We start from the raw sequence: 25,636 nt of genomic DNA on the forward strand, positions 1-25,636 counted from the left end.
CCTGAGGGGAGGGGGGCACATCCCTAATCCTATTGGGGGAGTCCTCCATCTGCAAGTTGGAGGATTTCTAAAAGTCAGAGTCACCTCAGCTCAGGACACCTTAGGGGTTGTCCTGACTGGCCAGTGACTCCTCCTTGTTTTTCTCATTATCTCCTCCGGCCTTTTCGCCATAAGTGAGGCCGTGCCGGAGGGGGCGGACATCTCCACTAGCTGGAATGCCCTGTGGCGCTGTAACAAAGGGGGTGAGTCTTTGAGGCTCACCGCCAGGTGTTACAGTTCCTGTAGGGGGAGGTGAGAAGCACCTCCACCCAGTACAGGCTTTGTTACTAGCCACAGAGTGACAAAGCCACTCTCCCCATGTGGCCAGCAACATGTCTGGTGTGTGGCAGGCTGGCAAAACTAGTCAGCCCACACTGGAAGTCTGGTATGTTTTCAGGGGGCATCTCTAAGATGCCCTCTGGGGTGTATTTCAAAATAAAATGTACACTGGCATCAGTGTGCATTTATTGTACTGAGAAGTTTGATACCAAACTTCCCAGTTTTCAGTGTAGCCATTATGGTGCTGTGGAGTTTGTGTATGACAGACTCCCAGACCATATACTCTTTTGGCTACCCTGCACTTACAATGTCTAAGGTTTTGCTTAGACACTGTAGGGGCATAGTGCTCATGCACCTATGCCCTCACCTATGGTATAGTGCAACCTGCCTTAGGGCTGTAAGGCCTGCTAGAGGGGTGACTTATCTATGCCAAAGGCAGTGTGAGGTTGGCATGGCACCCTGAGGGGAGTGCCATGTCGACTTAGTAATTTTCTCCCCACCAGCACACACAAGCTGGCAAGCAGTGTTTCTGTGCTGAGTGAGGGGTCCCCAGAGTGGCATATGACATGATGCAGCCCTTAGAGACCTTCCCTGGCATCGGGCCCTTGGTACCAGGGGTACCAGTTACAAGGGACTTACCTGGATGCCAGGGTGTGCCAATTGTGGAAACAAAGGTATAGTTTTAGGGAAAGAACACTGGTGCTGGGGCCTGGTTAGCAGGCCTCAGCACACTTTCAAATCATAACTTGGCATCAGCAAAGGCAAAATGTCAGGGGGTAACCATGCCAAGGAGGCATTTCCTTACACCATCTAATTGTTGAGAAAAAGGGCGAGGTCACCTATTTGGTAGACCTGGGCACTGCCAGGAGTCCCCTTAGGGTGATTCATGTCAACCGCCTAAAACCCTATTATGACAGGGCTGATCTCACCATGCTCATGGCAACAGATGAGGGACAGGAAGAAGAGAGTGACCCTCTCCCTGATCTCTTCTCCTCCACTGAAGAAGATGCTTCAGTGGAGGGAGTAGTTTTGGCAGACTGTCTGACTGCAGACAGAAAGACAACTGCATAAATCTCCTTGGACAATTTTCTGAACTCTTTTCAACTATGCCAGGCACCACATCTTGGTGGGAACACACAATTGATACTGGAGACAGCATGCCTGTCAAAAGTAAAATCTATAGGCAGCCTGACCATGTCAGAGACTGCATAAAAGAAGAGGTTCAGAAAATGCTTGATCTTGGAGTGGTTGAACCTTCTGAAAGCCCATGGGCGAGTCCTGTGGTGCTTGTACCAAAGCCTCACTCAAAAGATGGAAAAAGGGAGATGAGGTTTTGTGTAGACTACAGAGGTCTCAATCAGGTAACAAAAACTGATGCGCACCCTATACCCAGGGCAGATGAGCTCATAGATACACTGGCATCTGCCAAGTATCTAAGCACCTTTGATTTGACTGCAGGGTATTGGCAGATCAAATTGGCTGAGGATGCTAAACATAAAACTGCATTTTCAACTATAGGAGGGCACTACCAATTTACAGTGATGCCCTTTGGTTTGAAAAATGCATCTGCCACTTTTCAGAGGTTGGTGAACACAGTCCTGCAAGGGTTGGATGCTTTTAGTGCAGCATATCTAGATGATATAGCTGTCTTTAGCTCCACCTGGGATGAGCACCTGGTCCACCTTTGGAAAGTTTTGGAGGCCCTGCAAAAGGCAGGCCTCACTATCAAGGCCTCAAAGTGCCAGATAGGGCAGGGAAAGGTGGTTTATCTGGGACACCTGGTAGGTGGAGAACAGATTGCACCACTGCAGGGGAAAATCCAGACAATCATGGATTGTGTTCCCCCTACAACACAGACCCAAGTGAGAGCCTTCTTAGGCCTCACTGGGTATTACAGGATATTCATTAAAAATTATGGCTCCATAGCAGCCCCTCTTAATGATCTCACTAGTAAGAAAATGCCTAAAAAGGTATTGTGGACAGCTAGCTGTCAGAAAGCTTTTGAGGAGCTCAAACAGGCCATGTGCTCTGCACCTGTCCTAAAAAGCCCATGTTACTCCAAGAAATTAATTGTTCAAACTGATGCATCTGAATTAGGGGTAGGGGCAGTCTTATCACAACTGAATTCTGAGGGCCAGGATCAACCAGTTGCTTTTATCAGCAGAAGGTTGACCTTAGAGAAAAGCGTTGGTCTGCCATAGAGAGGGAGGCCTTTGCTGTGGTCTGGGCACTGAAGAAGTTGAGGCCATACCTGTTCGGCACTCACTTCATTGTTCAGAAAGACCACAAACCTCTACTTAAGCTAAAACAAATGAAAGGTGAAAACCCTAAATTGTTGAGGTGGTCCATATCTCTACAGGGAATGGACTATACAGTGGAACATAGACCTGGGAGTACCCACTCCAATGCAGATGGACTCGCCAGATATTTCCACTTAGACAATGAAGACTCATCAGGTCATGGCTAGTCTTATTGTCCTTCGTTTGGGGGGGGGGGGGGATGTGTAGGAAAGTACCATCTTGCCTGGCATGTTACCCCCATATTTCACTGTATATATGTTGTTTTAGTCTATGTGTCACTGGGACCCTGCCAGGCAGGTCCCCAGTGCTCATAAGTATGTGCCCTGTATGTGTTCCCTGTGTGATGCCTAACTGTCTCACTGAGGCTCTGCTAACCAGAACCTCAGTGGTTATGCTCTCTCTGCTTTCCAAATTTGTCACTAACAGGCTAGTGACTAAATTTACCAATTCATATTGCCATACTGGTACACCCATATAATTCCCTAGTATATGGTACTGAGGTACCCAGGGTATTGGGGTTCCAGGAGATCCCTATGGGCTGCAGCATTTTTTTTGCCACCCATAGGGAGCTCTGACAATTCTTACACAGGCCTGCCACTGCAGCCTGAGTGAAATAACGTCCACGTTATTTCACAGCCATTTACCACTGCACTTAAGTAACTTATAAGTCACCTATATGTCTAACCTTCACTTGGTGAAGGTTGGGTGCAAAGTTACTTAGTGTGTGGGCACCCTGGTACTAGCCGCTGGCACTAGCTGCTGCTGCTGCCAACCCCTCAGACAGGTTTCTGCCCTCCTGGGGTCCAGGCAGCCCTGGCCCAGGAAGGCAGAACAAAGGATTTCCTCTGAGAGAGAGTGTAACACCCTCTCCCTTTGGAAATAGGTGTGAAGGCTGGGGAGGAGTAGCCTCCCCCAGCCTCTGGAAATGCTTTTATGGGCACAGATGGTGGCCATCTCTGCATAAGCCAGTCTACACCGGTTCAGGGATCCCCCAGCCCTGCTCTGGCGCGAAACTGGACAAAGGAAAGGAGAGTGACCACTCCCCTGACCTGCACCTCCCAGGGGAGGTGCCCAGAGCTCCTACAGTGTGTCCCAGACCTCTGCCATCTTGGAACCAGAGGTGTCTGTGGCACACTGGACTGCTCTGAGTGGCCAGTGCCAGCAGGTGACGTCAGAGGCTCCTTCTGATAGGCTCTTACCTTTCTTGGTAGCCAATCTTCCTTCCTAGGTAGCCAAACCTCCTTTTCTGGCTATTTAGGGTCTCTGCTTTGGGGATCTCACCAGATAATGAATGCAAGAGCTCATCAGAGTTCCTCTGCATCTCCCTCTTCACCTTCTGCCAAAGGATCGACCGCTGACTGCTCAGGACGCCTGCAAAACCGCAACAAAGTAGCAAGACGACTACTAGCAACCTTGTATCGCTTCATCCTGCCGGCTTTCTCGACTGTTTCCATGTGGTGCATGCTCTGGGGGTAGCCTGCCTCCTCTCTGCACCAGGAGCTCTGAAGAAATCTCCCGTGGGTCGAAGGAAACTTCCCCCCGCAACCGCAGGCACCAAAAGACTGCATCACTGGTCCTCTGGGTCCCCTCTCAGCACGACAAGCGTGGTCCCAGGAACTCAGCAACTCTGTCCAAGTGACTCCCACAGTCCAGTGACTCTTCAGTCCAAGTTTGGTGGAGGTAAGTCCTTGCCTCCCCATGCTAGACTGCATTGCTGGATACTGCGTGATTTGCAGCTGCTCCGGCTCCTGTGCACTCTTTCAGGATTTCCTTCGTGCACAGCCAAGCCTGGGTCCCCGACACTCCTTCCTGCAGTGCACAACCTTCTGAGTTGTCTTCCGGCGTCATGGGACTCCCTTTTGTGACTTCGGGTGGACTCCAGTTCACTTTTCTTCTAAGTGCCTGTTCAGGTACTTCTGCGGTGCTGCCTGCTTTTGTGAGGGCTCCCTATGTTGCTGGGCGCCCCCTCTGTCTCCTCTTCCAAGTGGGGACATCCTGGTCCCTCCTGGGCCACAGCAGCACCCAAAAACCTCTACCGCGACCCTTGCAGCTAGCAAGGCTTGTTTGCGGTCTTTCTGCGTGGGAACACCTCTGCAAGCTTCATCACGATGTGGGACATCCATCCTCCAAAGGAGAAGTTCCTAGTCCTCTTCTTTCTTGCAGAACTCCAAGCTTCTTTCAACAGGTGGCAGCTTCCTTGCACCCTCAGCTGGCATTTCCTGTTGTTGCATTGCTGGTGTTTGTTCTTCCTGCAGAATCCCCCTATCATGACTTCTGTGCTCTCTGGGGGTAGTAGGTGCACTTTACACCTACCTTTCAGGGTCTTGGAGTGGGCTATTTTTCTAACCCTCACTGTTTTCTTACAGTCCCAGCGACCCTCTACAAGCTCACATAGGTTTGGGGTCCATTTGTGGTTCGCATTCCACTTTTGGAGTATATGGTTTGTGTTGCCCCTATACCTATGTGCTCCTATTGCAATCTATTGTAACGCTACACTGTTTGCATTACTTTTCTTGCTATTACGTACCTAATTTTGGTTTAAGTACATATATCTTGTGTATATAACTTATCCTCATACTGAGGGTACTCACTGAGATACTTTTGGCATACCTTTATTTTTAGTACTTCTGTGTATTGTGTTTTCTTATGATATTGTGCATATGACACCAGTGGTATGGTAGGAGCTTTACATGTCTCCTAGTTCAGCCTAAGCTGCTTTGCCATAGCTACCTTCTATCAGCCTAAGCTGCTAGAAACACCTCTTCTACACTAATAAGGGATAACTGGACCTGGTACAAGGTGTAAGTACCTCTGGTACCCACTACAAGCCAGGCCAGCCTCCTACATCAAGATCATGTTCTTCTGAATGAACTCCTGTAACTCAACTTTTCCACATGCTTTTTGCTCAACTTATAAAGGCTATCTTGGTTCCAGGTGGTGTTGATAGATCAACAACGTTAACTAAGGAGCCCTTTTGCTAGAGAATGAAAAGCAGCATATTTGTTTGTTAGTGCACTGGGTAGGCCCTGATTCTTGCCCAGTTTGATTATAATGAAAGACTGTTGTGTGAAGGTCGGAAAAATAAACTGATGACATATTTTCATCGTGAGAGAAATGTTGATCATGAACACTATCTCTTTCATTTGACAGTGCAGAAGCAGGGTGAAACCATTGTCTCTTTTGTTATGAGACTGAAGGAGCATGTGCAGCATTGTGAGTTTGACCATTACAATTATGAAGGAGCCCTCGGATCTCAAATCATTGCCAGCTATAAATTAACAGCTTTCAGACAGAAGCCACCCAGAAACCCAGAAAGCTTGAAGACATCCTTCTCATTGCACTATGTCCAAACTGTCAAACAAAAGTCATGAGCAGACAAATGATAAAAACTGATGCGGAAGAATCTGTACTCTATATCAAAGGTCTACACATTCTTGATGCCAGTTCCAAATAGGTATGCTATCTTTATGATTTCCATTTCCCACACACAGGTGGACTACAATGTAAAGCTCATGCCACTTCTGGGGCAAAACAGGACCTTTTCAAACTGTTTACAGGATGCATGACAAGCCCAAGTTAGAGACAAAGGATTTAAGCATGACTAAATTAACATCACAAGCACACAAGAATGTGAAACACAGCAATGGACCTCACCAGCAAGTTACAGAAGTTGCTGTGCAACACAGATCTCCATCAACACCCAAGTCAACATCAACAGATTCTGAGAACTCATGCAGTGCCAAGGTCATTTTGAATGGCAGTGCAGAACCATAAGAGCTAATACGAAATGTTGATTTGAGGAGAACCTCTGTCTCCATTTCCAACAAACACTAGTGCCATTCTAAATGCATGAATGGCAATTACTTTGTCAACATGTCAGTCAAGCCCAGTCTTCATGTGACAGATCTGTGTTGTAAGAAATTGGGTTGACCCTGCTCAAGCAACAGCCACAGTCCATGGCAGGTTGACCCAATAAAGTTGTTAAATAAACCTCTGCTTAACCCTCTGCAGGCCCTGCAGCCTTTTGTGATCAGCTGGGCCACGTTCTCTGCCACTACATTGCTCTGCGGTCACCAAGACTGGGAGTGGCCACACCAGACCGGCAACACCTAGCCGCTCCACAGACGTCTTTTCTTGTGCGCCCTCATAGTGGCTGCCATCAGGACCGGGCAAGAGTCCTCACCACCCTCCAGAGCTGGAGCATTGAGCAGGATTATGGCTGGGTTGCGGAGGAGCTCTCTTCTAACCGGTCTTAATGGCCATCTTGCGTGGCCATGCCCCAATTATCTCGCATTCATTATGTATCAATCACATTGTGTTAAAACAATTATAGATTTTATCACAAACCCTTTATCAACCCAACTGCTTCAATGATTTTTGAAAGCATCACAAACCATACTTCATTAATCACATCCCATTACAGTACAGCCTTCTCTGACGACAGCTTCTTTAATTTGGATTCCTTCAGCTCCTTTATCTCATCATACACCTTGGATCAGATATTGTCCAATTCATTATCGTCCCTTTCGTTTTGCTTGTTGTTGACAACGTACCTACACCCACAATTTAACCCTTCCTTTAATATAATGCATCTAACACCCAATATGTAAACTAAAACAATTATCATAGGGGTTAGTATCCAACCAAGAATGACCTTTTCTAGGTTGCCAAACCACTCAAAAACCTGGTTCTAATTCCACTAACTCATGAGCTAACTTATTCCCATGCAGTTGATTCTTCAAGAGCTTTTATGACATGATGTTAGTAATATTGGCAACATAACTGTTAATCTGGTTACTGTTGTCAGACACATTTGTGCAACATTGCTGTACATGCAACATGTGGCAGACTCTGCCTTTCTTTGCTAATGATATATTTAAAGCTAGTCTGTTTTGCGCCCTCAGAGTGGCCACAGCGCTCCTCGATATTAGCTTTTTATTGATGATTGTTAAGGCACCTGATCTATAAGTAGCCAATCTGTCCACCAATTTATATAATTTTCCAGTGGCAGGGCAGGGTGAAAAGAACAAAAATTTGTAAAAATAAACAAACTTACCTTGAACCCGCCGCACTGCACCGCTCCTCAGGTCCCCGCTGAACTGCAGGCTCCCCGGCACAGACTCCCAGCCTGCCCTGTGGCGAATCCTAATGGTGCTCTCATGCATGAGAGCAGCATTAGTATTGGCCTGAGCACCCTGGCTTTGCGCTCCCAGGTAGACTGGGAGCCTGAGCCTGCTGTCTCCAACCCGGCAACATAGTGCCGGGTTGGAAAGAGCTCAGTGCGCATGTGTGTTTGGCCATTCCAAGACGGCTGGCCAAACACACATGCGTACTGAGGGGAGTGTACACCACTCCCACCGGTGCCTGCCAACCCCCATGACCCCGTCCCACTAAAAATAAGGTTTTTAAAGTTTTGCAACTGCTGGCGAGGGGATGCTCCTCTGCCATAGCAGAGGAGCAGCTGCTGCAATTTTCTAATCTTCACATCATTTAAAGTTATACCAACTATAGAAATAATAGCACCAAATATGTCCTCGACCAACTGACTAGTACTATGTTTTTCACTCACAATTTTATTGTTCCTCATGCACAATTCATCCATGTGATACACATGAGGAAACACTAAGCTTAGGGTCTGGTTAACACTTAGTTTGGGTGAGCAGGTCCGACTGAAGTGCTATATCAACTATGAATCTTAATACCATACTCACTACAAGTAATTGTAGTTTTATAGCAAATTTCCTTGCCATGTTTCTTCTACAAAAGCACCAAAATTAAAAAAAATTCTAAGCATTAATTTTATGGTACAAAATCAAATATTTAAAAGATATACCAAAGTACAAATAACAATTTCAGTTCATACACTCCAGGCCTCGAAAAATCGTAAAACTGTTACTAGACCAGCAGGTCGTGTAGTTTGAACAATCTACTCGACCTAACTTTAATGTACTTGACCCGGAAACGAGTCTCAAATTGTGTGATCTTATACAAATATTGTATTTTACAGTCGCCTTTTTCTTCATTCTCACATATGACAGCACCTTCAAATATGCACATTCAGCATTTCTGCTGTAAAAAAGTCCTCTTTTGTTTGATTAAATACACTAAATGTTTGCTACATGTATAATAAATGTAGCCCACACATTGGGTACACATGATCCATGTATGACTTGCCCCTTAGTTTACTAATAGCTTTACTGTCAGGGCAGGACTGTTTCTCAGTTTGTGTTTAAACACTTACTTTTAATAAGTATATTACTAAAGCATGATGTGTTAGCGCACTGTCATTAACACACAGTAAATTTCCAAGAAATGTCCAAAAACCTTCCCACTAACTTGCAGCTTTGCTGAGAAAACTAAATAGAATATTAACAATAATCTGTAAAAATTAGGTTTCAGAAACAATATTTATCATTTGCACATCACACAAGCACACAAAATGTTCTTTCACAGCTACTGAAATATATTTTTAAATGTTTGTTAAGCTGACTTAGTTATATAAATGTTGTGTGTTAGGAAAGACCTGATAACCACAGCCTTTCATTTCACACAGGTCAGACAGTTCACCTCACAAAATTCTGGAACTCTGCAGTCACAAGGAAAAGTATTTGCATTGTAAGAAAACAAACTTACTTTTTACCTCTGTCTCGGAACACAAGGCAAATGTGACAAGAATAAGATTTAAAGGCACCTTAATTGCTAATTCAGTTTCTGTCTGAACAGAACACCTGTTCTTTGTCCACTCGCCAGAAGGGGTGAGTAGGTTATAAAAATAGCTCAACCTCATAAAAAATGACTCACCATAGTGAGTGGTCGAGTAGATTTTTTTAGCCCTACACTCAGGGGGTCATTATGAGTTTGGCAGACGGAAAACCCTGTCAGCCAAACTCTTGTGGTCAGGTTGCCGCCAGTGCCGCCGCCATCCCGCAGGCCCCAGTACGAGTTCCCCTCTGGGTCGGCAGGTGGAAACTGTGCCCAGAGGGGAACAGCCCAAAACATTGATGCTGGCTCATAATTGAGCCGGCGGCAATGTTGCGGTGCATAGTTTGAAAATCGCAACATGGCTGGCCATGGGGCGCCGGCACTGCCCATGTCAAGTGCATGGGCAGTACAAGGGCCCCTCTGCACCCTGTCTCTGCCAGCCTGTACATGGCGGTGCAACTACCATGTAAAAGCTGGCAGAGAGGGGGGTCATAATCCCCGGGGCGGCGCTGCCCTGGCAGATTCGGACCACCAGCACCGCCAGTCCCTCCAGCGGAGAGAAACGGCGCTGCTGGCGGTCCCACCGTAGCGCAACTGCCACGGTCGTAATGTGGTGGTCAGACTGCAGCCAATGCGGTGTTCCCACCTCTTTGGCGGTAGTCAGATGGCCACCGCAACCCTGGCGGTCTAAAGACTGCCAGGGTTTGAATGACCACCTCAATGTTAGTTTCAGTAAAGGACTCTTACTATCTATTACTGCATTCCTAAAGGGGAAATCCAAAATCTTCAACTGGATACCTAAGGAAAACTAATATCGTCGACTGAATCGCTACGGTACAAAACATAATGGACTTTAACTTAAAGGTTTCATTTTGAATCTCAGTTCAATATTTCATCAGTAAATTATTCAGGAATGGTTGTCTCAGCTTTCATCAGTTCATATTATTGAAGCTCTTCAATGATGAACTGGCAATTGTTGAATCAATGACCTCTGTATCTAATTGCTCAGCTTTATGGACATCAACTAGATATGACATTCAGTACCTACATACTTTCTATTAGGCACATTTAGTCTCTTTGGTCTTTTGACTTTTGATTGTTTATCAGCGCTGCCACCTTACTCTTCTTGCTCTGGTTCTTCTTCAGTTTCAGTTATACTCCTTTCAGTATTCTTTTTCTTTGCACTTCTTGTCCAACTTTATTCAGGATACACTATTCCACTTGAAGTGCTTTTAACTGGCTCTGATTCGTATTGCCCACTTTTGTTTTCAGATCTGTTTTTGACCACTGCTGGTTTCCTGACTTCATTTGTGGCAGGTTGAGATTGTTTTCACCTTGATCATCTTCGTCTCTCGTGGCAACACAGGATTCATCAGGAGTTTGGAAGATACTGAGGTTGAGTCTTGATCGCCATCTTTTTCTCTAGATGTGAGATTCTTGAGTATTCTCAGCTTGACCTTGCCCCTGCAACTCTAGGCGTTGATCAGACTGCAGCCGCTGAAACTCATCTTGCAGACTCATGTGTGCTTTTTCTTCTTTAAGATTCATACATCGGACTGGGGTCTGACTCTGCTAATCAGTAACTGTTGTCACCACTTCATCATCTTCTCTCACACCCTTCTGTGTGATGCATGAATCTACTTTGGCAATCTATCATATTTCACAGCAGTGTTTATCACAAGGATCACCTGGTATGAGCCCTCCCAGCAAGGCTCCAGACAGGTCTTATGAACATACTTTTTCACCAGAATCCAGTCTCTAGGGTTGAGATTGTGGCAGTGTTCCTGCCCTGCTGGTGGGGGTCACTAAGTCAATATGATGACCCACCATATCAGCCAGTCCTCTGTAATACTCAAGAACAATGTCATCTGTGATGTTTACAAGGGTAGCAGTGAGTACAGGAGCAATTCTCATGGCTCTCCCCATCAACACCTCATGGGAAGAGAGTCCTGTCCTTTTCTTTGGTGTGCATCTGAGATTCATCAAGACAAGTGAGCATGTATCTGGCCATTTGAGTGAAGTAGAGGCTCAAATTTTTGCAAACTGGAATTCATCTGAGCATCATTTTTAACTCTGTTAGGATTCAGTCTACAATCCTACTCCAGTGCCCTATCTTGTTTTATATATGGCATGGTGGGTTCTTTTTTAGAGGTCAGATCAACATAAGGTTGGGACCTACATTGTCCAATGTTAAAATAAACACAACTTCTCAATAGAATATCTTGAGTTCATTATGTGTCAATCTCATTGCGTTAATACAATTATACATTTTATTAAAAACCATTTACAAACTGTGAAGGCCAAAAATAAAGACTAAAGGTCCAGTGTTCCATCACCTTAATAGACTAATGTGGATTGTAAATGTAAGTTGTGGGGAAATATGGTATTGTCTTGATGCTTAGTTTCCGGTCGTCATGTTACTTTCCTAGTCCATGGAAGACGTGGCCTGGCAGTTAGGGGTGGAATGTTCCCATGGGCAGCAGGGTTAAGACTTATTTGATTATGGCTGGGTCCAACCTGAAATGGCGTGGTGAGCAAAAAACAATGGATTTAGGCCCGATCTGGGACTGGTGGGGGGAACATTTGCCATTGTTCAGCTTCCGTCCATTATCTGTACTTTTTACATTTGACACCCTAAGTGGGAAGGGTATGCCCAGGTGTAAGTCCTGTGCTCGCTATGCCACTGGATTCAAGCTAGACTGGCGATGAGGGGTGATACCGTGAAACTGCTCCCAGAATGACTGTTTCCGGTCGAGGGAGCAACTGGCCTGGCAGTTTGGGCTGGACTGTTCCGTTGGGGAGCAGCAGCAAAGACTGATTTCCATATGTCTGGATCCAAATTAGAATGGCGTAGTGAGCAAAAAAACAATGGATTTAGGTCCAGATCTGTGACTAGGGGTGAATGCTTGACATTGTTCCGTAATCTGCCCATCAGCTGTTCTTTTTGCAATTGTCACCCTAAGCAGGAAGGGTATGCCCTGACGTGGGTCTTGTGCTTGCAATGTCACCGGATTCAATGTAGCCTGGCTGATGAGGGGTGATACCCCTTAACTGCCTACCTCCTTTCAGCGTGAGTTTAACTATTTTTGTATTTAAAACAGACACTGACAAAATCAATTTGTAGGAAAAGGCCACTGTTGGCATGGTTACCCCCTAACGTTTGCCTTTTGTTGATGCCAGCTTTGATTGAAAGTGTGCTGGGACCCTGCTAACCAGGACCCAGCACCAGTGTTCTTTCCCTAAAATTGTACCTTTGTCTCCACAATTGGCACAGCCCTGGCACACAGTTAAGTCCTTAGTAAAAGGTACCCCTGGTACCAAGGGCCCTGTGGTCCGGGAAGGTCTCTAAGGGCTGCACCATGTATTATGCCACCCTGTGGACCCCTCACTCAGCACATGCACACTGGCTCACAGCTTGTGTGTGCTGGTGGGGAGAAAAAGACTAAGTCGACATGGCACTCCTGTGGCATAGGTAAGTCACCCCTCTAGCAGTCCTTACAGCCCTAAGCCAGGGTGCACTATACCACAGGTGAGGGCATAGCTGCATGAGCACTATGGCCCTACAGGGTCTAAGTCAATTCTTAGACATTGTAAGTGCAGGGTAGCCATACAGAGTATATAGTCGGGGAGCTTGTCAAAAACAAACTCCACAGCACCATAATGGCTACACTGAATACTGAGAAGTTTGGTATCACACTTCTCAGCATAATAAACCCACACTGATGCCAGTGTGGGATTTATTCAAAAATGCACAAAAAGGGCGTCTTAGAGATGCCCCCTGCATACCAGCCCAACTGCTATAGCTAGGCTGACCGGTCTCTGCCAGCCTGCCACTCCCAGACAAGTTTCTGGCCACATGGGGTGAGTGCATTTGTGCATTCTGTGACTAGGAACAAAGCCTGTCCTGGGTGGAGGTGCTTCACACCTCCCCCTGCAGAAACTGTAACACCAGGCGGGGAGCCTCAAAGGCTCAAGCATGGTGTTAAAGCACCCCAGGGCATTCCAGCTAGTGGAGATGCCCACCCCCCGGACACAGTCCCCACTTTTGGTGGCAAGTTCGGGTAAATAATGAGGAAAACAAGGAGGAGTCACTTCCTCAGCCAGGTCCACCGCTAAGGTGACCAGAGGTAAGGTGACCCCCCTCCTTGGAAATCCTCCATCTTGTTTTGGAGGATTTAGCCCAATAGGAATAGGGATGTGCCCCCCTCCCCAAAGGGAGGAGGCACAAGGAGGGTGTAGCCACCCTTAGGGACAGTAGTCATTGGCTCCAGCCCTTCAGCCCTAACACACCCCTAAATTTAGTATTTAGAGGTGACCCTGAACCCAGAAAATCAGATTCCTGACGACCTACACAGAAGAAGGACTGCTTAACTGAAAAACCCCGCAGGGAAGAAGGAAGATGACAACTGCTTTGGCCCCAGCCCTACCGGCCTGTCTCCTGCTTCAGAGAACCTGCACCAGCGATGCATCCTGCAGGCCCAGCAACCTCTGCCGACTCAGAGGACTGCCTTGCAACTACAAAGGATCAAGAACTCCTGTGGACAGCAGACCTGTCCAACCAAAGAAAGAAGAAATCATCTTTAAAGGGACTCTCATCTCACTCCAGAAGCGTGAGTCCCCACCACTCAGCACCCGATGCCCCTGGCCCGTGTCCAGAGAAAACAACGACCCAGAGAGGATCCCCAGGCGACTCCGCTGACGTGTCCACCCTGGGCTGACCTCTCTGTACCCCCACGACGACGCCTGCAGAGGGAATCCCGAGGACCCCCAGACCGCAACTGCCCAGGACAAAGATATCCGATGCCTGGAGAAGCACTGCACCCGTAGCCCCCACGCTTGTAAGAAACCGACCACCGGTGCAGCAGTGACGAGCAGGCGGCCCTCACCCTTGCCCCAATGGTGGCTGGCCCGAGAAGCCTCCCTGTGCTCTGCCTGCGACGTCTGAGTGACCCCCGGGTCCCTCCATTGAATCCTATTACAAACCTGATGCCCTGTTTTCCCACTGCACCCTGCTGCCCCCGTGCCGCTGAGGGTGTGTTGTGTGTGCCTACTTGGGCCCCTGCCTAGTACTCTACTAAACCCCCCTGGTCTGCCCCCGAGAACGCGGGTACCTACCTGCCAGCACACCAGAATCGGAGCACCCCCTGTCTCCATAGGCGCTTATGTTATTTTGGCTCCTCTTTGACCTCTGCACCTGACCAGCCCTGTGTTGCTGGTGCTGGGTATTTAGGGTTGACTTGAATCCCCAACGGTGGGCTACCTATGCCCCGGAGGCTGTAACTAAACTGTACTTACCTCCCCCAGTAACTGTGAAAATTGCACTGTGTCCACTTTTAAAATAGCATATTGCCATTTTATGAAAAACTGTGTACATTACTGTTTTGGTTCAGAGTTCTAACTATACTTATGCAAAGTACCTTACATTTAATGTACTTACCTGCAATCTGAATCTTGTGGTTCTAAAAATAAATTAACAAAATAATATTTTCCATATAAAAACATATTGGCCTGGAGTTAAGCCATTGAGTGTGAGTTTTCACTTATTGCTTGTGTGTGTACAACAAATGCTTAACACTACCCTCTGATTAGCCTAACTGCTCGACCACACTACCACAAATAGAGCATTAGTATTATCCATTATTGCCTCTTTCAAGCCTCTTGGGGAACCCCTTGTTTTGCTTTCACTAATGAACGAGCTGACAAAAATCTCTGGAATGCACTTCTTAGTTTATTACTTCACCACGAGGTTCCTAAAAAAATGAAGGAGATTAGTAGTTCGAAGGCACACGTTTAAAAATAGTCAAAGCAATGAAAGGAAAATATATCAAAGTGATTCTCAACTGCAATGTACACAGCAAATATATGTGATTATATTATAGCATAATTGCAAAGAAAAGGATAAAGTAAAAATTCATCACTGTAGGGCCTGCCAAGCTCTTCATCTTTCTTATGCCAGCAAGAAGACGACCCCTGTTCAACTGCGAGAAAGAGATCCTCACCCTCACGGGAAAATGTCAGGCATTTGACGTCCAATCCTAATCGAGGTCTCGGAAATTCCCTTGCTACTGAGCAGGGCCACCTCTTTTATAGTTTAAACAATCATGGAAGGAGCCTTCTGAAAGGCCCTCCCCTCTCAGATGGAAATATTCAAACATGTTGGCTACTGTAGGTTAGAGTTTGAAGAAAATTTTTGACAATTGCCCAACCTTTCAAGGCTCCCCTTCCAAGGATGACCTGTTCCCTTCACTGGAGAAAACAAAACATATGTGCTCTCTTATCAAGAACTGTTCGTGTTCGGTGAGAGAAATACGAAGAAACAAGCATAGTTTACCATGTGGAAAAACACAGCTCATCTGCAATGTCTCAACTGCAATGTCTAACGCCACGATACAGCCAATAGGCAGCTAAACTGAATACAAAATCTAATCTGCAACTGGTGAACACTGAACAACTAATATGCGCAGTGGTGAAACTCAAAGTCAGTGGTTAAACCTACCTATTTTCAATACATTTCTACCCTTTGCCCAAAGACTTTGTTTACTTTTCTCTTATTTAAAAAAAAAAAAGAAAACATCATAAGCAAATCAGGTTTGCGTTGTATACAGCAACATAATGCAATAATTAAAGCAATCACAGTAAAGCAATGGAAGTGGATTAACGTATTGATCTTATAAACCTTTAAATCAGACATACCTACAATGAAAAGACTGAAGCTTATATATATTCTGATTGGGATAATAACTGATTGGATAGTGTCTCTAGGATAGTAAGTTGGTGTAGAATTAGATGAAACCATCATGAGTTCTAATCATGAAAAGGTACACGGTCCACCTGAAAGGTTTGCCGGAATGTAAGTGAAAGTCAGATTTCCACATGAAAAACAGCCAGCTAACTGGCAATTTTGCTTAATGAGACTGGCAGCAGTCATCAGATGATAACAAGCCATTAGTTAGTTCCAGTGGAAGAGTGTAAGCAAACAGGTTGACAGAACATCCATGGTACTCTGTATTGATCCCATGCAGAACTTGAATCAATGACGCAATTTTGCAAAATGGATCCATAGGTTTTGTACTTGAAAAGCAGCAGGAGCGTTACACAAAGGTTATCAATCAGGTTCAGGTTGGGGGTGCGGTCCCTCCCCCGACTCCACACGCAAATGCTCGAAGGGAGACCACACAGCACACTAATGGTCAGTGGCAAGTCGTAGTAGGATCTGTAAAAGAAACAAGTATGACTTTTCTTGCAAATAACGTTTATCTTCTGACATGTGGTCTCCTTTTTCCTTTTCTTGTTTTATAATCAGCAGGACGTTATTGGGGCCCTTTGCTATAATTTCTGCAGATTCTGGGGGGCCATTTGGGGATTCAACCCACACCTTAGCACTGAGGTTTTTATCTGCTGCACCACAGCTTCCCTTTCCTAGCACTGTCAGAAGGGCTGGGGCAGTCCCCTTCCTTACCAAACCTCCATACACTGCACTTATGACAAGTTGGACAATTTTGTCTCCAATTTGAATGAATAAGTCAACTTCTCCACTATTTAACAGAATAACTTTGATTTCTCCTTGGTAATCTGCATCAACGACTCCCCTTAAAACCTGTATACCTTTAAGGGCCAACACAGATCTGCGAGCAATCAATCCTAAATGGTCTGAGGGACTCTGTATTCCAGCACCTGTTTCACACAACGCTATGTCTAGGGGTTTTAGTCTGTAAGCTTGTAAAGCATGTAAGTCAAGATCTGCAGATTCAGGTGTGGCTCTGTAAGGAGCTAACGCTCCGGGTTTTATTTCCCAGTATGTGATGGTATTGGTGGCCACATGTGGTTATATTTGCAAAGCTGGAGTTAACATTCGCATCAAAGGTGTTTCCGAATTTGTTACTGGCCCATTGTTCAGAATCTGGAGGGCTTCATTTAAATGCTCTCTCCAGTTTTTCAAAGTTCCATCAAATAATTTTCGCAATTGAGCTTTCAGTAAACCATTCCTTCTCTCAATCAGTCCTGAGGCCTGTGGATAATAAGGAATATGATATATCCACTCAATATTGTGCTGCGAACAGTAGTCCTGTACCAAATTGCCTTTGAAGTGTGAACCATTGTCACTCTGGATCTGAAGTGGTACTCCATAATATAACATTAACAAGTTCAGAGTTCTGATAGTATTGTGCTGAGTAGCTGTAGGAAGTTGGCTCTGTATGCACTATTTCAAAGTAAGGAATAGTATGCACAGAGTCCAAGGGTTCCCCTTAGAGGTAATATAGTGGCAAAAAGAGATAATTCTAATGCTCTATTTTGTGGTAGTGTGGTCGAGCAGTAGGCTTATCAAAGGAGTAGTGTTAAGCATTTGTTGTTCACACACAGGCAATAAATGAGGAACACACACTCAGAGACAATTCCAGGCCAATAGGTTTTTGTATAGAAAAATATATTTTCTTAGTTTATTTTAAGAACCACAGGTTCAAATTTTACATGTAATACTTCAAATGAAAGGTATTGCAGGTAGGTACTTTAGGAACTTTGAATAATCAAAATAGCATATATACTTTTCACATAAATCACATATAGCTATTTTAAAACTAGACACAGTGCAATTTTCAACAGTTCCTGGGGGGAGTAAGAGTTTGTTAGTTTTTGCAGGTAAGTACACCACCTACGGGGTTCAGGTTTGGGTCCAAGGTAGCCCACCGTTGGGGGTTCAGAGCAACCCCAAAGTTACCACACCAGCAGCTCAGGGCCGGACAGGTGCAAAGGTCAAAGTGGTGCCCAAAACGCATAGGCTTCAATGGAGAAGGGGGTGCCCCGGTTCCAGTCTGCCAGCAGGTAAGTACCCGCGTCTTCGGAGGGCAGACCAGGGGGGTTTTGTAGGGAACCGGGGGGGACACAAGTCAGCACAGAAAGTACACCCTCAGCAGCATGGGGGCGGCCGGGTGCAATGTGCAAACACGCGTCGGGTTTCCAATAGGTTTCAATGGGAGACCAAGGGGTCTCTTCAGTGGTGCAGGCAGGCAAGGGGGGGGCTCCTCGGGGTAGCCACCACCTGGGCAAGGGAGAGGGCCTCCTGGGGGTCACTCCTGCACTGGAGTTCGGATCCTTCAGGTCCTGGGGGCTGCGGGTGCAGAGTCTTTACCAGGCGTCGGGATCTAAGGAGCAGGCAGTCGCGGTCAGGGGGAGCCTCGGGATTCCCCCTGCAGGCGTCGCTGTAGGGCGCTCAGGGGGGGCAACTCTGGCTACTCACGGTCTCGCAGTCGCTGGGGAGTCCTCCCTGAAGTGATTGTTCTCCACAAGTCGAGCCGGGGGCGTCGGGTGCAGAGTAGCAAGTCTCACGCTTCCGGCGGCAAACGCAAGTTGTTTTAAAGTTGCTCCTTTGTAACAAAGTTGCAGTCTTGGGTGAACAGAGCCTCTGTCCTCGGGAGTTCTTGGTCCTTCTAGAGCCGGGCAGTCCTCTGAGGATTCAGAGGTCGCTGGTCCCTGGGGAAAGCGTCGCTGGAGCAGTGTCTTTAGAAGGGGGGAGACAGGCCGGTAGAGCTGGGGCCAAAGCAGTTGGTGTCTCCGTCTTTGTAATAAAGTGAATCCAAAGGAAGCAGGCACTTTTGTTACATTGTTTAGGGGGTGAAGGACAGGAGGTGTTGGAAAATCTACCTCCATTGTCGCAAGCTGATCAGAGGGGGTTGAATGAATATGAAATATGTGCAAGACAACTAGATTTACATTACTTGCCAAAGATTCCTAATGCACATCCATCTGTTCAGGTACAATCTATTGAGAGTTGATATGCTGGCTGTTGGTTGAGGCTGTAATAAATACCTCCTACCATATATCTTCATCTGGTGTGGATTCACTTTATTACAGTCTTCTCTGCAGGGTTTTTCAGCTTAGCAGTCCTCTTCTTCTTAGGTTGCAGGAATCTGAGTTCCTAGGTTCTGGGGAGCCCTTAAATACTAAATTTAAGGGCGTGTTTAGGTCTGGGGGGTTAGTAGCCAATGGCTACTAGCCCTGAGGGTGGGTACACACCCTCTTTGTGCCTCCTCCCAAGGGGAGGGGGTCACATTCCTATCCCTATTGGTGGAATCCTCCATCTGCAAGATGGAGGATTTCTAAAAGTCAGAGTCACCTCAGCTCAGGACACCTTAGGGGCTGTCCTGACTGGCCAGTGACTCCTCCTTGTTTTTCTCATTATCTCCTCCGGCCTTGCCGCCAAAAGTGGGGCCGTGGCCGGAGGGGGCGGGCATCTCCACTAGCTGGAGTGCCCTGTGGTGCTGTAACAAAGGGGGTGAGCCTTTGAGGCTCACCGCCAGGTGTTACAGTTCCTGCAGGGGGAGGTGTGAAGCACCTCCGCCCAGTACAGGCTTTGTTACTAGCCACAGAGTGACAAAGGCACTCTCCCCATGTGGCCAGCAACATGTCTCTAGTGTGGCAGGCTGCTAAAACCAGTCAGCCTACACGGGTAGTTGGTTAAGGTTTCAGGGGGCACCTCTAAGGTGCCCTCTGGGGTGTATGTTACAATAAAATGTACACTGGCATCAGTGTGCATTTATTGTGCTGAGAAGTTTGATACCAAACTTCACAGTTTTCAGTGTAGCCATTATGGTGCTGTGGAGTTCGTGCATGAGAGACTCCCAGACCATATACTCTTATGGCTACCCTGCACTTACAATGTCTAAGGTTTTGCATAGACACTGTAGGGGCACAGTGCTCATGCACTGGTGCCCTCACCTATGGTATAGTGCACCCTGCCTTAAGGCTGTAAGGCCTGCTAGAGGGGTGACTTATCTATACTGCATAGGCAGTGTGAGGTTGGCATGGCACCCTGAGGGGAGTGCCATGTCGACTTACTCGTTTTGTCCTTACCAGCACACACAAGCTGGCAAGCAGTGTGTCTGTGCTGAGTGAGGGGTCCCCAGGGTGGCATAAGATATGCTGCAGCCCTTAGAGACCTTCCCTGGCATCAGGGCCCTTGGTACCAGGGGTACCAGTTACAAGGGACTTACCTGGATGCCAGGGTGTGCCAATTGTGGAAACAAAGGTACAGGTTAGGGAAAGAACACTGGTGCTGGGGCCTGGTTAGCAGGCCTCAGCACACTTTCAAATCAAAACTTAGCATCAGCAAAGGCAAAAAGTCAGGGGGTAACCATACCAAGGAGGCATTTCCTTACAGTAGCACATTTGCAAGGGACAGCAATCAACTATCCAGAATAAATGTCCACTACGGTACAGGCATATTGACACCCGCAACTAATCGGTAGTGGTCCAATGTAATCAATTTGCCATATCTGTCCTGGTAACTTTCCTCTCTCCAATAGATCTTTGACTCTTTGTGGGACAGATCTCTGTTGTGTGTGCTGACAAATGGGACATTGCAAAATCACAGTTTTTATAAAATCTAGGGGAATGTGCATCCCTCTAATCTCTGTCCACCTGTAAGTGGCTTTCTCTCCCAGGTGTCCACATTTCTGGTGCGCCCACTTAGCCATCCTCACCAAGTCAGAATTCTGGGTCGACACTTCTGCCTTTGAACTTTTGTCTTTGACGTCTGCAAGGGAATTGAACCAGCGTTCTAGTGAGTCAATGGGACAATGAGCATCTATTACTTTACTCTGTTCTAACCTTTCCCAAATTTCCTGCCACAACTCTTTGCTCCTCACCTCTTTTGAATGAATGAACCTGTTATGTGCAAGCCATGTGGAAAGCCAAACAGATAATCCATTGGCAATGAACCAAGAATCAGTGTAAAAATGACAAGTCTCAGGCAGCTCTTGCTTTAGAGTCTGACACACAGTGTACAACTCTGCATATTTGCTACTTTTTCCTTCTCCTGTGGCAGACAACGACTTTTCAGTAACTGGATTGTATAACACTGCTTTCCATTGTCTTTTAGTACCCACGTAATTCAATGAATCATTATTGAACCAAACATGCTTTCTATCCTCAGGGGACAAGAATTCAAACGGTGCACTCCATTTCACTGGTCACTCTTTTACCTGTGGTACTCCCTGCACCCTCTCCTCATCCTGTACAGGGGCTTGTGACACCTGTTCATGTAGGGCTGCAGTGCCTGTCGGTCCTACTCGAGCCCTGTCTTGTATGTACCAGATCCAGTGTATAATACTAGCCTCCTGTGCATGTCCTATACGGTGAGATATAGGTGAACTTATCACCCACTGCATGATTGGTAGTTCATATTTCAGAATTACATTTTAATTTGGAGTGATTTGCTCAGTATTCACTAGAGCCCAATAACAAGTCAAAAGCTGTTTTTCAAAAGGAGTATAGCGCTCCACAGAGTCAGGTAGTTTTCTAATCCAAAGCCCCAGGGGCACCCTTGTCCTCCCCTGTTTCTGCCACATCCTCCAGTTTGCATATTGTCCCTGAACAGTTACATGTAAATCAATGTTTCCCTCTTGCACTGTACACAAGTCTAAAGTCTGTTGAATTATTTCATTTGCCAAATCAAATCAAAAGCACACAGATGCTCCTCTCTCCATTCAAACTCATGATTTTTTTCTAATTACGTTGTACCAAAGCGTTAAGATTTTACTCAGATGAGGGTCATACTGTTTCCAAAAATCAAACAATCTCTTGAAACTCTGTGTCTCTTGCTTAGTGCAAATAGTAGCAAACTCCAAAATCTTTTGCTTTACCTGTAACAACATCTCTCTATGTTCTGGATTCCACTGAATCCCCAGAAACTGCACATTTTGCGACAGTACCTGTGTCTTGTTTGAATTAATTATACACATCGTACTCTGCAAAAGTGGTCTGAATATACCAGTAACATCGTCAACTTCTCGCTCAGCATAATCTTTTAAAGAATGCACTTCAACTCCTGCCAAAAACTGTGGGCTCCTTTGCGCACGGAGAACTATGCTCTGCTTTACACTTTTAAATTGTGCACTTCCAACCTCCAACTCCTTTTTTTTTTTTTTTGGACTGACGATCTACGCCAAAATGTTTTGCTTTCACTAATGACCGAGCTGACACAAATCTCTTGATCGCACTTCTTAGTTTAAAGAACACATTTATTATTACTTCACCACGAGGTTCCTAAAAAATTAAGGAGATTAGTAGGTGAAAGGCACATGTTTAAAAATAGTCACAGCAATGAAAGGAAAATATATCAAAGTGATTCTCAACTGCAATGTACACAGCAAATATATGTGATTATATTATAGCATAATTGCAAAGCAAAGGAAAAAGTAAAAATTCATCACCGTAGGGCCTGCCAAGCTCTTCATCTTTCTCATGCCAGCAAGAAGACGACCCCTGTTTAACTGCGAGAAAGAGATCCTCACCCTCATGGGAAAATGTCAGGCATTTAACGTCCAATCCTGACCGAGGTCTCAGAAATTCCCTCGCTACTGAGCAGGGCCACCTCTTTTATAGTTTAAACAATCATGGAAGGAGCTTTCTGAAAGGCCCTCCCCTCTCAGATGGAAATATTCAAACATGCTGGCTACTGTAGGTCAGAGTTGGAAGAAAAACGTTGAAAATTGGCCACCCTTTCAAGGCCGACCTGTTCCCTTCACTGGAGAAAACAAAAAATATGTGCTCTCTTATCAAGAACTGTTCGTGTTCGGTGAGAGAAATACAAAGAAACAAGCTTAGTTTACCATGTGGAAAAACACAGCTCATCTGCAATGTCTCTCTGCAATGTCTCATCTGCAATGTCTAACGCCACGATAAAGCCAATAGGCACTTAAACTGAAAACAAAATGTAATCTGCAACTGGTGAACACTGAACAACTATGTGCAGTGGTGAAACACAAAGTCAGTGGTCAAACCTACCTATTTTCAGTACACCCCTGGACTCTGTGCACACTATATCTCATTTTGATATAGTATTTACAGAGCTAGCTTCCTACACAATTTGTCTGACTTTTAATCTAATCGTTAAATGGTGATTCATAGAAAGGTAGGGTAAGATCTCTCACATTCAGGCTCAGTCGAGAGTCATCAAGTGTACTTATAAAGCAGAAAAGCAACGATGCTGCTTAACAAATGAATTTACTGAGAGTTGACAGTTTTTACATGTCTCAATCATAACACAGTCCACAGTAGCTCACAAACAGATTAATATAAGGCCTGCATGGGGATGGTGTGCTTGTGCCAATGTCATGTTCTGGTGCCTGAAACAAAGCAATGCAGCTTTGAGGTAAGAAGATGGTAGGCTTTAGTTGCCTCAGCCAGCCACTGAATCAAGTGTAAACTGCCACTCCTAGAATGACCCTCACATTGTGTTCTAGAATGCACCCCCCCCCCCCAGATTTAGGTACAGCCTGGTGTGCAGGCTCAAAGTGCAGCATAACACTACGGCCACCGTATTACACTGCCTGTACTAGTACGGCCGATTCCGTTAAAATGATGTCCCCCCGCTGAAAGAATTTCTGCGGACGCCTAGGGTTGCTTATTGCTGTATTTGGCTATTAAACTGGTACATGAGGTGAAACCTTTTCCCAGATAGGGTTAACAAGTGTAACAAGCATTGACAATGCTACAAGGTCTAGCTTTAAAGGAATGTTGTATGGTAATGTGAAGCAATACAAGTAAATAGCATATGTGTTTGTGTGGAAGCAAAAAACTGTAGAATAATATTGGTGTAGATTAAAAAGTCAGGTGGAAGTTGCATTGTCAAGTCAGACCTAAAAATCCATGTAGTTTAATGACTGTCCTCTCATATGTGTGGCTTCCAGAACAAGACTAACCCCATAAATTACAGCATTCCAATGCCATGCGTGTGCCCTGAAACTTCAAGCTCAGCCAGATGGATAAATAAACAAAATGATCACAGCTGGAGAATTCAATTTGCCCTGATTCTGGCTCCTAGTACCTCCTTTGTGTTCACAGTGCAGACTGGTTGATAGGGAACATCACTAGCTTGTCCGTCTTCTGTTTCTGTAGCTGCAGTAGATGCCCCGGTCAGCTCTTCTGTTTGCTTTCACTGTCTGCCCCAGGCACTGGGAGACCACCATGGAGCTCTCGTATCAGGCGATCAAGACGGCATCCCAAACCCGGGAGGCGGTGAGTCGGGGATTAAATGGGGCGGGGAGGCTATGGCCGTTTGGAGGCATAGCACGGTGGAGTTTCTGGGCAGTCTTTGTTGACAAGTGCTTTGTGCTAGGGACAGGTCCTTATCGTTTGGTACATGTCTCCGTTATTGCAGAATAGCGTTAGGATTTGTGCGTCTGGTAGGAAGTTTACAGTTGCCATGGCAACCGTGCACGCCGGGTTTGCAGGAACTACATTAGGGGGCGGCGCCATGTTAGGATCAGGCAGGAACATTGTTCCAAGGAAACGCAAGGGTCTAAAGACCGCTGCCTCTTTTTATACCTCTAATGATTGGATTTAGTAGATTTTGCCTTAGCGGGTGCATCAGCTGCGCGGGGGGGGGGGGGACGGGGGCTACCGACGTTGTGCTGAGACGCTAATTTATCAAAATTCAATACGGATTTAAAAAACATGGAACATTTTTCACTATATCCAAAATATTTCAGGATCTGAGATATTCTGAAAGTTGTAGGTCCCAAATGTTTTAGCGATTGAGGTGGAACAGTAAATTGGGTGTTTCTACGTCTCTGCTGCGCGCTAGCGAACGGCGTCTTTACCTGACCGTATCATGGCCAATGCTAGAAATGTGGTCCTATTGCGCATGCGTGTAGCTTTGGGTAGTACAGCGCTGTATTTATTATTAAATGAAACCACGACCAGCGGTCTCGTTTAAGTTCAGGGTGTTTGCTGTACGTGTGGTTTCTGATATTTTTTAAGCAAGCGTGTCGCTGCCTTAGTGAAAGGGCCACATTTGTCATTGCTGTTTCCTCAAGGTTCTGCAAAATGTCCTCGTTGGAGTGTTTAACAGCACACAACGAAACAGTTTCCGACTTAAGCCAGCGCTCAGTTTCTGCATGTCATTTATTTCGAATCCTAGTTCAGTGGCATATTTTTTGTATAAACCACTGCCTTTAGGAAATCATCCGGTTTTCTTCCTCATTGCACCGAGAGAGATGTGAGCATGACCGGCACATAGGCTTCCATCTAAAGTGTTAAGCATAACCATTTGTATAACATATTGCTGCACTGGGTATAGTCGCATAGCATACTTAGTAGCTTGTATTTGCCTTTTCTGTACAACCCAGTATGTTTTCATTGGGTGGTGTTATGACTGCATCTGGTCTGTATACGTAGTTGTCCACAGTGTTGTGATTTTTCCATAAAACTTAGTATTAGCTTGGCGGGTCAACCAACTTGCGATCTTAATTATGTTTTTTTACCATTCCTGGGAAGATTGTGCGGCATAATAAAAAAAATTCTAGCTGTTGTCAAGA

General features: G+C 45.8%; 1 protein-coding gene across 1 annotated transcript in view; it reads left to right on the forward strand.

The window, feature by feature from the left end:
- Nucleotides 1–24,194: 24,194 nt before the first annotated feature.
- KATNAL2 (katanin catalytic subunit A1 like 2) overlaps nt 24,195–25,636 on the forward strand; it is a 266,628-nt gene continuing 265,186 nt past the window's right edge. Inside the window, exon 1 of the mRNA XM_069218894.1 lies at nt 24,195–24,335. Within this exon, the coding sequence (XP_069074995.1) occupies nt 24,225–24,335 (111 nt within the window). The 5' untranslated portion in view covers nt 24,195–24,224. The remainder of the gene's footprint in view (nt 24,336–25,636) is intronic.

Source organism: Pleurodeles waltl, chromosome 1_1 (genome assembly GCF_031143425.1).
Source record: "Pleurodeles waltl isolate 20211129_DDA chromosome 1_1, aPleWal1.hap1.20221129, whole genome shotgun sequence".
NCBI classification, from domain to species: Eukaryota; Metazoa; Chordata; class Amphibia; order Caudata; family Salamandridae; genus Pleurodeles; species Pleurodeles waltl.